Below are 15,342 nucleotides of genomic sequence, written 5' to 3'. Positions count from 1 at the left end.
CCGCGGCGAGGGGGCTGGGAGGGAGAACGGACACCCCGCCTCCCTCCGCAATTTCGGGTCCCTAAGGTCCCCGCCCCGGGGCGCGGCCCGCTGGACACCAGGACGGACACCTGGCCTGGCTGGGACCCGAGCCACGGCCCAGACCACGCGGGGCTCAAGGGCCAACTCCAAGCGTCCATCGCCCCTCCGGCGTCGCCCCTATAAGACCCCTCCGTTGCCCCCACCCCCAACCCCGAGTCTTCCTGGGGACTCGGCGTCAGGGGACCCGGCTGTCCATCTCCCGGCTGGGCGCCGGCTCTCCCCCGCCTCCGCGGCCCTCCCGGCATGCACCGCCCCGTCGTCCCGCCTTCCCCGTCGCCCCGCCCTCTCTCCCGACCCCGCCCACCACTCGCGCCCCTCCAGGGCCCTCCCCCGCCGACCGCGCGCCGCGGGCTCGAGCGCGAGGTGCAGCCGCGAGTCTCCGGGGCGGACGCGCAGTCCACGGCGCGCGCGGAGGGCCGGGGAGCGGCTGAGAGGACGCCGGGGTTGGGCTTCCTCCTCGGCCAGACCCCACCCCACCGTGCCGACCCCACCCCGCAGCTCCTTCCTCCCCGGGGGCGCGCGTGCGCGCGCGGGCACGCGCTCGGAAGTCGGGGGTCGGCGGCGAGTTGCGGGCTGTGTCCCGGGTGCGAGAGAGGTGCGCGCGGAGCAGCTCTCAGCCAGCCGCGCGGTTCTCGCCCGGGGCGCCCACCCTCCCGTTTCTCCGGTGGCAGAGCCGCCTCCACCGCGCGTCTGCAGAGCCGGGTCACTGGGCCCCGCGGCTGAACCCGCGCGGAGCGGCCTCCGAGAGACGCCGCCGGGCAAGAGGAACGCACCCACGCCCTGGCCTTTGCCGTGGCCCAGCGCGGGGGCGGCGGGATGAGGGGCAGCGACCGGGCCGCGGCGGCGTTGCGGCCGCGGGGCCGCGTCTGGCCGGTGTTGGTCGTGCTGGCGGCCGCCGCGGCCGGCTGCGCCCGGGCAGCCATGGACGAGTGCACGGACGAGGGCGGGCGGCCGCAGCGCTGCATGCCCGAGTTCGTCAACGCCGCCTTCAACGTGACCGTGGTGGCCACCAACACGTGCGGGACTCCGCCCGAGGAGTACTGCGTGCAGACCGGGGTGACCGGGGTCACCAAGTCCTGTCACCTGTGCGACGCAGGGCAGCCCCACCTGCAGCACGGGGCCGCCTTCCTGACCGACTACAACAACCAGGCCGACACCACCTGGTGGCAGAGCCAGACCATGCTGGCCGGGGTGCAGTACCCCAACTCCATCAACCTCACGCTGCACCTGGGTAAGCAGTGACAGCCCCGTGTGCCCTGCTGCTGCTTTGCCCGCAGCCCGGCTCCCGGGCCACCTTCACCCCCTGGTCCCTCCTGGACAGGGGCCCGAACAGCCGCATGTGGGCTCTCTGCTCCCCAGCCGGGGCCACACAGAAATTCCCTTCTCCAACTTCTACGCTAGATCTAACACCTAACTTCCCGCGAGCCAAGGTGCTTCCCGCCAGCATCTCTCTGTCTGCTTTCCTCTTCTAACTTAGCCGACTTTTCCTTCCTTAGATTATTCTCCATTTCGGCTTCTTTGGTTCCTCTGTGCTGAAGCATGAATCAGAAACCCTGCTCGCCCCCCTCTCCTTGTCCACCTTAAGCACTTTTACCTTGTTTAAAAGTCTTTGTAGGGTTGAGGGTGATTGCTGTTTGCTCTATACGTATTGCTGAATACGCTAGAGAGGAAAGGTTAAGGGGATTTGAGGGGAGCAAATGCCTTTACTACCGCTGTTGCCTGCGTGTGATTAAAATAGAAGTTCACTTTTAAAGTTATTGTTCTTGAAAGTTGTTCATCTTTAATGAAGGGCCACAAAGCGATTTCACTGCTAATCTCGGTACGGAGGAAACAAAAGGAAGTATCTGCACCCACTGCAATTGTTAGGTGAGGTTTGGTCCCTGAGTAAAAAGGCTGTCCTCACTGCCTTCCCTTTTGCTTTGATTCAGGGCAAGTGTAGAAGCATGTGTGAGTGACCTTTTAGAAATCAGGAAAGGGATGTATAGAAAACTTCATCGCTGGGTGGTAGACGAGGATGGACGTGTTTGTCTCAAAGAATTGTATGAAAAACCATGTTTGATCTGGGTCAGTTTTTCGTCATCATTGGAATATACAAACAAGCTGAGTGATTCATCATTGTGTTTAACAGACTAACATATGCATAAGAAACTGACATTTGACATGTAGAGCTTCAGCCTCAGTTAGGTTGAAAGCCATGATTTTACTGGTAGCTGGTAGTAATGAACTTCAAGAGAGAACAGGGTGCCAAGCCATTCTTCTATCAAATCAGTATAGTTCTGTAAGGCTGGAAACATGATTTGGGGAATCTTTGAAAGGAACTATTTGGTGGGCACATGGTTCTTTTGGTTGTGGTTTTGTATTTTTCTTTCCACTGCTCTCTGATACATTAAGTTTTATGTAAGTGTCAAGATTCCAGAGAAAGTACTTGAAAGGTGAAGTCAAATTACTGTGTGTGGAGTAAGTTTTAGAAAAGCAGTATTTAGCACTTTTGTAGTAAATATTTTATTTGTAGACAAATCATTAGGAAGATTAAACTTTTCAAAAATACATTTATAAACTGGAACTCTGAGGCACCCATTTTTCAGAGATGGAAGAAGTGAACAGTTCAGTTTTTCAAAGGTATTGGAAACATACGGAGCTAAATCGTATGTTGGAACAGGTGCCCTTCTGAAGATTCTGCAAGAAACCAAGGGCCTCCCAAGACCTTGTGGGGCTGCTCTTAGCTCTTTTCTCCTAAGTGTTATATTTTTAAACTTGGCCAGAATTACTTTTGAAATTTTTATCCATTTATTTTTGTTTAAATTTTTGTTTTGTTAAAGTTTCTGTGTTGAATTTTGAATCTCCACGAAGTCTTATTTCTTCTGTTTTGAAATATTAAACATGGCTATTGAAATACTAAACATGGCTATTAAATCATGGCTTTGATGTCTTACATGCCTGAGATTCATTTGAAAACTTCTGCATAAGAATCTCTTATGTAGGTAAAGATAGGGCTGACAGTCTGGACCTTCTGAATTTTCTGCTGTGAGCATTGCATCTGTTGTTGTTGTTGAGTCCCTAAGTCGTGTCCAACTCTTTGCAACTCCATGGACCATAGCCTGCCAGGCTCCTCTGTCCATGGGATTTCCCAGGCATGAATACTGGAGTGGGTTGTCATTTCCTTCTCCAGGGGATCTTTCCGACCCAAGGATCAAACCCCAGTCTCCTGCATTGACAGGCGGATTCTTCACCATTGAGCCACCTGGGAAGCCCTTGATCACTTTGTAGGAAAGGTTATTTCAGGTGATGGTGTAGGAAGGTAGATTACTCAGTGATTACTTCTCTGTTACAAAGATACTGTGTTAGGTAAGACAGTATCTCTCATTAGGTTGCTACTTCTGGGCAATGGATACATGAACTTTGGGTCCTAGTGATAGAATGCTTGAAAGACTTTTTTCTCTGAAAATGTTATATATGCTTGAACTTGTTTTGCTGAAAATTTCTTCACTTTTTGGTAACATTTTTGCTAAATGAAGTTCATAAAACTGTAGATTTAAAACTAATAAGTAAAAAGTTACCTAAAATAGTTTTCTTATGTTTCATAAAAACATTTCTTTAAGCTTTTTAGGCGGACAATTTCTAAAAAACATGACAAGAACTTATTGTACTTGTTCTTGGAAGGGGAGGGAGATTTATGTGTAGTGGGGTTAGATGCCTCAATCTCTGTCTCTCCCATCTCTTTTTTAATGACAAGGATATATGTATTCATGCATGTTGTGATCTCTGATTTATGGCAGATAGACAGGATTTTATGTATTGGATATTCAGTGTATTCACTCCCTAACTCCAGTTACTCCATGGGCTCTAGGTAACTAATTATTTCCCATGAATTCAAGGACCATGACTGTTGTGCATCTATTAAATCTCCCATCCAGTTCAGATTTCACATACCCTTAAACAAGTGATGCATATTGTGCTCTGCCCTTACAGAGCATGTGAAACTCTACGGGAGCAGTGTGAAAGACCTAGGTCTGGCCACCACTTTTCTAGCTTTCCTTTTAATGTTGAACTTTAAACACAGTAAACTTTAAAATAAGCAAAGTCAGTTCTCACTTAAGTAGTCACAAGAAATATACATACTTTGCCACTGATCCCATCTTTTTTTTTTTTTTTTACTGTAAAAGTGAAACATGACATAATGAATTAAAACAATATAATGACTAGTGTGTACTTCATCTCCAGTTGCTAAGTTGCCCTGGAGACTGTTGCTCACAATTTCTTTTGTAACATTCCAGAAACTTTTCATGCATACACTTGTGTGTGAAATTACACGATCATTTTAACTGGTCCTTTTTTTGGGTGGTGAGGCATGTTTTAATAGATGGCAGGTACAAATTAGATGGTTGTACCATTATCATCACTTGTACGAAAGCCAGGAAAATCAGCACTGATTCTGAAAGCAGCCATCTCTTAAGCACCGCATATGGTAATCCAGGGTGCAGGGTGTAATGTATCCTTAGATATAATGAGTTACAGTTGCTGTGGGATTCAGAACCACATTTTCTGCCTGTTGTGAAGAGACATCTCAGCAAGGCATCCTTTTCTAAAAAGAAGTTTTTCTTAGTTTGCCTTCAACTTCTGGATCTTCTCTCCTGACTTCTATATGAATTATTCAACTACTTTTTCAGAGTTTAGCTTTGGGGTTTTATAAGTTATAGTGAGTTTTATCCTTATCAGCAGAATAGTTGATAGTAAGATTGTAGCTGAGAACTTGCCTTTTATTAAACTCTTTAATTAACTTGGTAGTCATTTGTAGGTGAAAACTTGGCAAATTGGGTCTTGATCTTGAAGGAGGGTACCTTTCCCTCTTTCTAAAAACAATTATGTTAAGGAAAAGAGTGCTTGTAAAACCAACTCAGTCAAAGTTTATGGAACTCCTAAAATTTACACCAAGATCAGATTGGTGTCCAAGCTCGCTATAAGTTTCGGGGAACAAACAGTGATTAAATGATGCTTTTAAGCTGTATCTAAGATACTCTTTTTTGGTGTCTAAGAATAATTGCTATATAAGGAAGGATATTGCACTTTATTCTATTTGGTCCCTTAGTGTACATTTAACAGGGAAAAACAGCAATTTTTTTCCCCCAGGAAAGTCTTTGCAGGGTAGGTTCTGACTGTCAGAACTCTGGTGACTTCACTGTGGTATTTGTGTACCCTGAGGGGACACTATTTTAGTTTGTCTCACAAAGGCCTGATTTACATTTTGCAGGTTTCAACTTGAGAAGTTAAGGAGCTCCTCTTTAATGGCCAGCAGTTGGTGAACACAGTTTTATAAAGTTGCTGTTGGCTGGTTTCCTATTCTACAATTCACTGCTTTTCCTCCAAATACCTTCTTCATGTTTCTGGAGTATTCAGAAAAACAATGTACACATTAGGAGAAAATTCTAGAGCTGTGAGCTCCCTTCCACCCATGATTTTGTCATTGACCGAATTTGTGGGAGGGACAAAGCTCGTCTATTTCAATTCTAAATCCTCTTAGGAAGTCAGATATGCCTTTTGCTCTTCACTCCTCAGCCTTATGCATACATTCTCACGTTACTTCCAAATATTCTGCAGGCATATTTTAAATACCTACTGAATGCATGATGCAGGACCTGACAGAAGGGTGGAGAAGATCAAGGTCCATTCTTCAGAAGTCTATACTCGGTTAGGTGACGGTAAAGAATCTGCCTGCAGTGCTGGAGACTCCAGTTCGATTCCTGGGTCAGAAAAATCCCTTGGAGAAGGGAATGGCAACCCACTCTAGTATTCTTGTCTGGAGAATTCCATGGACCGAGGAGCCTGACGGGCTGTAGTCCATGGGGTTGCAAAGAGTCAGACACGATTTAACAACTAGCACTTTCAATTACTTTCATTTGGAATTTTCATACCCAGATGTAATGCCATTATAGTACTAAATCAGGAGTGCCTTTGTAGTATTTTAAAGCACCCAGTCAATTACTGATTAGATTTTCATAACTCATTGAGGGAAGGAGAAGATGAGGAGCCTGAGGTGGTGATTTGCCAAAAATTAGAGTGGAGGTAGGTTTTTGACTCAGTCTAACATAATAGCTCCTTCAGCTCTTAGCTCCTCTAACAGATCTCTCAAAAGAATGACTAGTTTATTCCAGGGCAACTTTAAAATACAAGTTCATATATATACTGATTCAGAGATACCAAACTCCCTTGGTTTTCCTTCTCCTGCCTCTGTTCCTTTCCACTTATGTTTCTGAATTTCTTTTTTCTTTCTTTTTTTTTTCCCATGTTACTTAATCTTCCTGAATGAACTTCTCTTAATCTCAAGGTTTTCAGAGTAACAGTAAGTTGGCAAATCAGTGCATTCTAAATTCACATTTTCAGTTTCTTCTGAAACTGAAATTCACATTCACAGTTTCTTCTCCAGGTTGGACATGGTCAGTTTGGAATGTCCAGAGGTCATGTCCAAAACTAAATTCATTCCTTATTATCTTATCCAGTTCAAATCTGTATTTTAATGAAATGAAGATACAGCTAAATTACTGTTTAGCCCTGAGACTCTCATCCATTCTTTTGCCAAAGACTGTGCTTTATAGGCACCAGTAAAGATTACTGTTTGGCCAGCAGATAGCATCCACTGCTGAAAGTCTCTGGGCAGCTGTAACTCCATCACTTTCTTTCCCACCCGTCCTTACTGCAGTCTGACCAAGACTCCACTTTCACTTCCTGTATCCAGCCATTATGTCTCTTGGATCCTTATCTTTATCTTGCTTTACTGTAGCTCCCCATGGAATTCTACCTTGATTACTGTAGCAGCTTGTTAACTAATTTGGTGGTCTTTCTGCCTCCAGTTTTGCTCTTTCTATTTGGGCAGCCATTGCTTGGGACTGAGCACTGGTTCTAAAATGCAAATCTGTTGATGTTATATCCTAGCGAAAAATTTCTGCAGTGGTTCCTCAAGCCTTTAAGATCAAGTCCAGACACCTTGTCATGCTGTATAAGGTACTTTAGGGTCTGGACCTTTTTAAACCTCTAGGCTTATCTTTTGTCATTTCATGTGCTCAGAGGGTTCCTTCTCTGGTTTGGGACACTTCTCCCAGGTGTCACCACCTTTAGGAATCCTTCCCCAGTTTGTTTCTCTTATCCCTTTCCATCCTACTCCCTGGCCTGGATTAGATCTTCCACTCACACCACCCTGTAGGTATCTACCACTGCACTTATTACATGGCGTTGTCTTGTTTCTTTACTTTTGTCCTCTTCTAGACCAGGAGGTTTTTGAAGGCCGGGTTGGAGATTTATGTTTTTAGTTTAGTTGAATATCAGATCAGATCAGAGCAGATCAGGTCAGTCGCTCAGTCGTGTCCGACTCGTTGTGACCCCATGAATCGCAGCACACCAGGCCTCCCTGTCCATCACCAACTCCTGGAGTTCACTCAGACTCACGTCCATCGAGTCAGTGATGCCATCCAGCCATCTCATCCTCTGTCATCCCCTTCTCCTCCTGCCCCAATCCCTCCCAGCATCAGAGTCTTTTCCAATGAGTCAACTCTTCGCAGGAGGTGGCCAAAGTACTGGAGTTTCAGCTTTAGCATCATTCCTTCCAAAGAAATCCCAGGGCTGATCTCCTTTAGGATGGCCTGGTTGGATCTCCTTGCAGTCCAAGGGACTCTCAAGAGTCTTCTCCAACACCACAGTTCAAAAGCATCAATTCTTTGGAGCTCAGCCTTCTTCACAGTCCAACTCTCACATCCATACATGACCACAGGAAAAACCATAGCCTTGACTAGACGAACCTTTGTTGGCAAAGTAATGTCTCTGCTTTTCAATATGCTATCTAGGTTGGTCATAACTTTCCTTCCAAGGAGTAAGCGTCTTTTAATTTCATGGCTGCAGTCACCATCTGTAGTGATTTTGGAGCCCAGAATTGCTTGCTATGCCTCAGCACCATACAGATTCCTGGGTGTATAATGATTGATTGGACATTGCCCTGACCTCCTGGAACTTGTGGCTTAGATGTGGAGTCCTAGGTCTCTCTCCTGAGTGTGGGCGGGCAAATTATAGCCCACATGCTAAATCCAGCCCTGGGCTGCCACCTATTTTTGTATGGGCCATGAGCTGAGAACAGTTTTTACATCTTTAATTGGTTGAAAAAATCAAAAGAAGAAAAACATGACACATGAAAATTATATGAAATTTCAATTTTGGTATCTGTAAAATTCCTTTGAAACACAGTCAAGTTCATTTATTAAGGTATTGTCTCTGGATATTTTTGCACTGCAAAGGCAGAGTTGAGTGTGTCAATATGTCCTGGGCCATAAAGCCCAAAATGTTTACTGTCTGACCCTCTGCAGCATGAGTTTGGTGACCTCTGCTTTACACGGATACATTCAATGTTACATAATAAACTTTTTGGTAAAAGGTGCACACACAGTGAGCATTCACTTAGTTCACCATGTGGAGGGAGGCTGAAGGGTTTATATCTTCAATGCTTAACAGTCTGTCTGGCATAGTGTTCAATAGGTATATAAAAAACGAGTAAATAAATGAATGCCTGAACTATAAGAAGCCCCAAAACAGTCCACATTAACTTACATTCTTCTCAGTAACACTTCTGAACTTGAATTTATCAGTGCCATCTCGTCATTTTCTTGAGATATATGCCACTGTTAATATGGTCCATAGTGGTTTTATTTCTATAGCTTTAAAGAAAGTACTAAGTTGGGTGTGGAACTGATACAGAATTGAAAGATCTGTGATTGTCCTTTTTTGGGGGCAAAAATTAGACTTTTATATGATTTAAAGTTAGCTGGATAAATTTTATGAGTAAACTATATGCTCAGATTTGAATCTCCCTTGTGACCGTTCCTGAAATTTTAATGTTAATATTGTGTATTTTTTCTTTAGAAATAGACATAAATTTTATTTTAAAATATGTATTCACATGTCTATTGTTGAAATAGACTCTAAAAGGCTATTATTATTAAGCAGTTGTGGGGAAGGGTTGCAGTGAAATATCTTTATTTGCTTATTGTGTGTGGGATTTTTAGTTTATTTAACTCATTGGGGTGCAGTTGGAATACAGGCATACTGAGGCATGCCTTTTCTGCAGGATAGTGAAGAACCACATTAAAGTGGTTAGACAGATGAATAATAGCCACTTATTTGTCTAGAGTTAACAGGCAGCAAAACCAACAGATGCTTCTTTCCTTGGTTCTTGTTTCCAGCTGTATGTAATTGACAGCTCTGCTGCTGTTCGGTTTGAGTTTTAGGGGAAAGTGTCAAAGTTTAGAGCAGAGCTGTTTGTTTATTTTTACTGTCCAAAATTCTGGAGGAGATTGTTGAAAATAAGAGATTACGAATCTGTCCCTTCTTTTAAACCGTCATTTCAAAGGGTGAAATTTCAAGATGACTGTGTGCTACTTCTATCCCTTTGCCTAAATTTCTTGCTCTAAGGTTTGTAAGAGGGCCTTGCTAAGATTTGCAAACCTCTCCTTTCTTATAAAATGACCAAGTTAGATGTTGCTCATGCAAGCCTAAAATGGACAGCTTGCTCAAAGGGGTTAGCAGAAAACTCATTTATAGAAATGTTGCTGAGGCTTTAGAGTTTTGTGCCAGACTGTGGGGACACTAATTAAGAACATCTGCCTTTCTTTCCATGGACTCTTCCAGGGGGGCCAGCCTAAAATAACTGGGTCCAGTCAGCCTGGTGCCCTATGCAGCGACGTATTCATGAATAAAATAAAGCAGACTTATCTCTTTCTTAGACAGTGGTGCTCTCAGATGTCTTGTGGCAAGGCTGGGAGATGAATTAGGGGATTTACATTATTTCTTTTAAAACTTAGGAGTTGTATATTCCCTCAACTCCCTGCTTTTACTCTTTGTTTCCAGCTGCATGGCTGCTTCCTATTATATTGCAGTCAACATTGGATTTTTGCTGTATCATCTTTTTTTGATTTCTTTTATCTTCTTTCTGTTTTGCAAGTTTTTAAAAGTAAACATTCAGAATCAGCCTCCTTCACTTAAAAAAAATTTTTTTTTTGAAGTAAAAAATATAAGTGGTCCTGTGTAGAGTTAGGGACTCAATGACTTTTGTTCGTGATGATAAATCACAGTGTACATGAAGAATGATTGCCCATGGCAGTGACTATAGAGATGCCTTCAGTGTTTTCAGAGACATGACCAATGATCAGGTTTTATTTTTCTCCGTTATATTTCACACTTTACGTTCTGTATCTTGAGTTGCATGGAGATTACATAGGTGTATACATATATATAGATGTGCACTTCGTTGTATGTGAATTATTCAAATTAGAAAGAAGAATTAAGAAACATTTCAGTCTTTTAAAACACAAAAAACATACAGGTGACTTTTTTAGTTTGAGGTGTCATTTTGGTTTAAAATAGGAGAGCACAGAATCTGAGACTTAATCTAAACTCTCTTTCTCTTGCCGTCTTTCTATGCCACGAGCAGTTGCTGGCATTAATAGGCATTAAGAAATGTTTTTTTGAATGAAAGGATGAACAAGCCAGCCAGCTGATCTTCATTGAGGTGTCAGCTGATTTTAACTGACCTACCCACAGAGTAGGTTCAGAAAAGCATTCAGTTGAGCTTCATAATCAGTCTTAGGAAGTGGAGTGTGTGCAGGTGAGCAGTTCTCTTTGCTCTTCTCATCACTACCTTTAACCAAGTGAGGACTTGGTTAGTCACCCCTATGGACAGTAATAAAAGATGACTTCTGCTCTGAGGTGGAACAGGTTGAGTTTAGGTCAATCTGAACTGAATTCAGATCTGCTGTGGATAGACGATGCTCTTGCCACCTGGCTGTGTTAGAACAAGCCTGGTAAGTGATGGAGAGCTGAGGAGGACCTTTTAACTGGGCAGTGAAATGAAAGTAAACGGGGGTCCTGAGCCTGGTTTCTCTGACAGGTCTCTGCTTGAGTGCTGGATTTGGGTTGTTTGTTTAAAAAGGATCTTTGCACGCACTTGTGAAGAACAGAGGATTGTTAGCAATGGAAAAATACTAGGTTTTGGGTGCTTGTACTAGCTTTATATTTAGCTGTTAACACTTCTAGGAATTTCTAAGGAATTTATTGAATTTCAGAGTGAGATCCTGTGTTTCGTCAGTGTCTACTGATAGGAAAAGTGCACCACATACCGCGTTTCCTGAAGGGTGGTTGGGAACGCTACCTTATCTCCTTTCTCCCTTATCCGTGACTCCTTTCTGGTTGTTGAGAATAGCCAAGTTAGTTCAGTTGCTTACTTTATCTGACATCTTTAAAGATAAGTCTGTCAGGGCCATCTCCAGTTTCCATTTCATTTCCTCTGCTTCAAGTCAACTCTCTTACATTGTGGCTTTTTTGTTATTCATGTTTGCTAACTGAATAGGTCTAAACCACCTTTTATTGATTGATAAATAACTGCTGTGGTCCTGGGAGATTTCTTTGTCACTGTTTCCTCTTTCAAGCTCAAAAGTGACTCCCTTCACCTTGATTGCTGTAAATGTTAGTTTATAAACCTACAACTCTGTCTATGTAATCTGTCTTATCTGTGTATCTATCTGTCATTCTGTGTTTATCTCTTTAGGTTCCCCAGAGCACTCCTGAGCTAAGGTTCAATCAGGGGATTCCTAGATTCCTTAAAATTAATTTTTTTTTTTTTTGCTTTCTCTCTGAAGAAGAGGGTTATATTTCCCACTTGGATTTTGTATTTTGTATTCCTCCCCCACAACATACTACCTTCACTTCTACTAAGATGAAGTATTACTTAATCACAGTCCTACTTTATCTGCTTTCTTTATAGTCCTGCTTTGTACACATTGCTGTGACACAGGCATTACGTCGAGTGACTGATGATTTTTAAATTCACATTTCTTATGAAAAGGATGGCACTCATTGCTGCATTCTAGTCTGTGGATTGGGCTTAAAATGCCCCCACCCCTTTTGCCAGTTGGGAAAATACAGAAGCATAAGCGGGTTTTTCCATCAGCTGTCTTCAAAGAGAATAAAAGGATGTTAAGTATTTCCAAGAGAAGAGCTTCACAGTTTTTGAAAAGGGGGTCATGACAGCTTGTTGAAAATGAGTTGAACAGCTTCTCTTGCACTTTCTGTTCACTGGCAGGGACTGGGAAGTGATGTTTTCCTGCTCTGGCAGCAAAGATCCTGGTTAGAGGCAGGAATGGTTTGCCCAGATGTTCTCAAAATCTGAGGTCATCTTATTATCACCGACTACTGAGGACTAAGTTATAGTAGCTTGGCAATGTGAAATGATTAGATCTAGAAATGGATTTTGTTTTCTGACTCTGTCCTAAACAACCAGTTTTATGGAATGTTGGCATCTCTGGACTTTTAAATATGTGGCTAACTAGAATAATTTTGGAGTTGAAAAGAGACTTAGGAAAGTTTAAGCTGTTAAAAAATGTGTTTTACTGGATGGGTCCTTGCTTAATTTGCTTAATTCTTCTTACCAAAGAAGTGGGCTTCCCTGGTGGCTCAGAGGTTGAAGCGTCTGCCTGGAATGCAGGAGACCCAGGTTCGATCCCTGGATTGGGAAGATCCCCTGGAGAAGGAAACGGCAACCCACTCCAGTACTCTTGCCTGGAGAATCCCATGGAGGGAGGAGCCTCCATGGGGTCGCAAAGAGTCAGACATGACTGAGCGACTTCACTTTCACTTTACCAAAGAAGTTAGGGTGTAGTTGCCTTGGTTTAGCAGTTTGTTTGTGCTGGTGTTGCTGTTCTTCCCCTAGCGGTTCCTGCTGCTTATGGACCTTGTTCTGAAGGACGATGACTTCTGTTGTTTCAGTGCTACTGTTTTTAGATTATTATTATTTAAATGCCAGATCCTGATCTGGTAATGATGAGCATCCTGAAATTTTCATTGAAGTTGTGTTCTTTTTTGGAGGTGAGAAGAAACATGAGGCTAAAGGTGAACATTGTCGGGGGGAAAGACAGCTGGAAACCCAAAGAGCAATTGTATACTTTAATTGCTCTGGTCATGTGGTTGCCCCTTCGTGGCAAAAGCGTCTTGTTCTGTGGGCTTGAGCATCTAGGATTTTCAAAGTGGCTTTGTGCATGGTTGTGAATTTCTAGTGAGTATTTTAGATAAGTCATGGGATAGAAAGTCTGTTGAATACCAGATTCTTACAGCTCTGCTACAGATTATGAAAGTTTGTGGACCCATCTGTAATGCAGCTGTAATGAAATTTGTTTACTTTATCAGGATCGCTTCAGAGGCTCAAGCTGGTTTGTTTACTGCCGTTTTCAGCATTTTTGTAGCTTGCCAAGAAATAAGTTAGCATCAGTTCCTGGTGCAGTTGGGATCATTCAGTTTTGTGGCCATTCTGATAAAGCTTGGTTTTATTTTAGGCCCACTTTAAAGTTCTTGTATCCTGGCACAAGACACGGATGGTAAATCTAGTGTACCCGAAGATACACTGTGCAAATTAACAAACTTTCCAGATGTTTGGAGACTGTAGGCTTGTTTTCTGTGCTGTTTTTCTATGTTCTTTGTGTGTCTGTGCTTTCCCGTTTTGTTTTAAGTAGGAAAACCCCTTGGGGAAGAGGGATCTGTTCTTTGGCATGGGGAACAAAACAAGTATTAAATTTTTTGTGAAACCTTTAAGTTGCATTTGCCATTTCTGTGAGAGAAAGGAGAGGCAGCTTTGTTCCCAAAAGGGAGACTGCTAGGAAGGCTGGTGTAGGGGTGCGACTCTGTGGAAGTAACTAAAAGGAGTTCTTCACATCCCTGGTGATTTTCAGTTATGAAATGGGCCACTAATGCTCTGAATCAGCAGCCTTTTAACCACGCCTGACTAAATAGACCTTGTTTTTGAAATTCACAGCAGTGTCTAGATCCCTGCTGTCTTTTTGTCCATCCTGCTAACACACAGCTGTTTTTGTTCATACATCATTTTATGTTCAACTGCCTGGTGACTTCCTCAGGTCCCTTTTATGGTGAATAATGGACACATGGGAGTTCGGACACCCAAGTGTGTGATTATTCAAACAGGAAGTCTCCAGGAAACACAGTAACCTTGTCAGAGGAACAGAAGGTGGTCTGGGAAAGGCCATTGATGATTTTAGGCTTAAAACATCTGCAGTTAAAAATCTGACAACTTCTGAGATAAGGACATTCTGCAGCTTATAAAAGGGGTGGTTTATTTGGAACTTGTTTCATTTCCCTCCCCAGACATTTGGAGTAGTCAGCCTCCATAATCTATAACATAGAAATGGAGGTAAAAGAGAAGCAGTGTGGCATCAATGGTATTAAAAACAGAAGGAAGAAACTTCCCTGCTGGCCCACTGGTTAAGAATCCACCTGCCAATGCAGGGTATACAAGTTCCATCCCAGGTCTGGTCTGGAAAGATTCCACATGCGGCAGGACCTCTAAGCCTGCGTGCTATAACTACTGAGGACCTCCTGCCCACCCTGGAGCCTGTGTTCTGCGACAAGAGAGGCCACTGCAATGAGAAGCCTGCGTCCTGCAACTAGAGAGTCGCCCCCGCGTGCTGCTGCAGCGAAAGCCTGCACACAGCAATGAAGACCCAGTGTAGCCCAAAAAAAATACATTAAAAAAAAAAAAAAGAAGGAAACTCTGTGGGTCTTGGAAAGAAGGCACAACAACTCATCTTTCCTGGAGGTAACAATGAGGCTGTACACAGGAACAAGCAAATGACTGGGACTTGACAGGGACTGAGGGACCTGATGGGATTGGATCGGACTAAAAGAAGATTCTTTTACAGATCCTATGATTATTGAGCACGGAAAGAATATGAGATAAAGAAGGATGTGGATTATACATAAAAACTGTGTAGTCTAGTGGGAGAGCAAGCATGTGTATATCAGTGAACACACTGAGACAAAATATAAAGCACTATAAGAGAAAGATCAGAAATTCCACATGACTGCAAAGAACTGATTGTAGCTGATGAAATGATTCCGAGACCACTTACCTGGTGACCTTTCAGATTCCTACCAGCTTTGAGATTCTTTGATTATATGATGGAGGGCTTGTTAGAACTAGTCAAATAAATTCTCTTTTTAGATTTAAAAGTGAAAATTAAATCTGGGTGTTAAAGAGGTGGGTAGCTCTGCATTGACAGCAGTTTGTATTAAGCAGGTAGAGTGATGCAGATGCTAAAGAAAAGAATTCTGTTTTTGGCTTAATTAGTGGAAGCAGTGGTATTTGAAGGAATACTAGATATGTTTGTTGTGTGCTTGGAACTCTGCCCTTAAGTTCCAGTCATGGTAAACATGTTCAGACAGCAT

At 43.3% G+C, this 15,342-nt stretch overlaps 1 protein-coding gene and 1 non-coding gene across 2 annotated transcripts in view; both read left to right on the top strand.

The window, feature by feature from the left end:
• Nucleotides 1–412: 412 nt before the first annotated feature.
• The window catches only part of LAMC1 (laminin subunit gamma 1), a 121,227-nt gene continuing 106,297 nt past the window's right edge, over nucleotides 413–15,342 (top strand). The window contains exon 1 of the mRNA XM_005893079.2: nucleotides 413–1,312. Within this exon, the coding sequence (XP_005893141.2) occupies nucleotides 898–1,312 (415 nt within the window). The 5' untranslated portion in view covers nucleotides 413–897. The remainder of the gene's footprint in view (nucleotides 1,313–15,342) is intronic.
• Nucleotides 12,554–12,625, top strand: TRNAS-GGA (transfer RNA serine (anticodon GGA)). Its single transcript has one exon. It is a non-coding gene; the product is annotated as a tRNA-Ser (tRNA).

Source organism: Bos mutus, chromosome 16 (genome assembly GCF_027580195.1).
Source record: "Bos mutus isolate GX-2022 chromosome 16, NWIPB_WYAK_1.1, whole genome shotgun sequence".
NCBI lineage: Eukaryota > Metazoa > Chordata > Mammalia > Artiodactyla > Bovidae > Bos > Bos mutus.
Note: the sequence above shows the minus strand (reverse complement) of the source record. Positions and strands in the feature narration are given on the sequence as shown.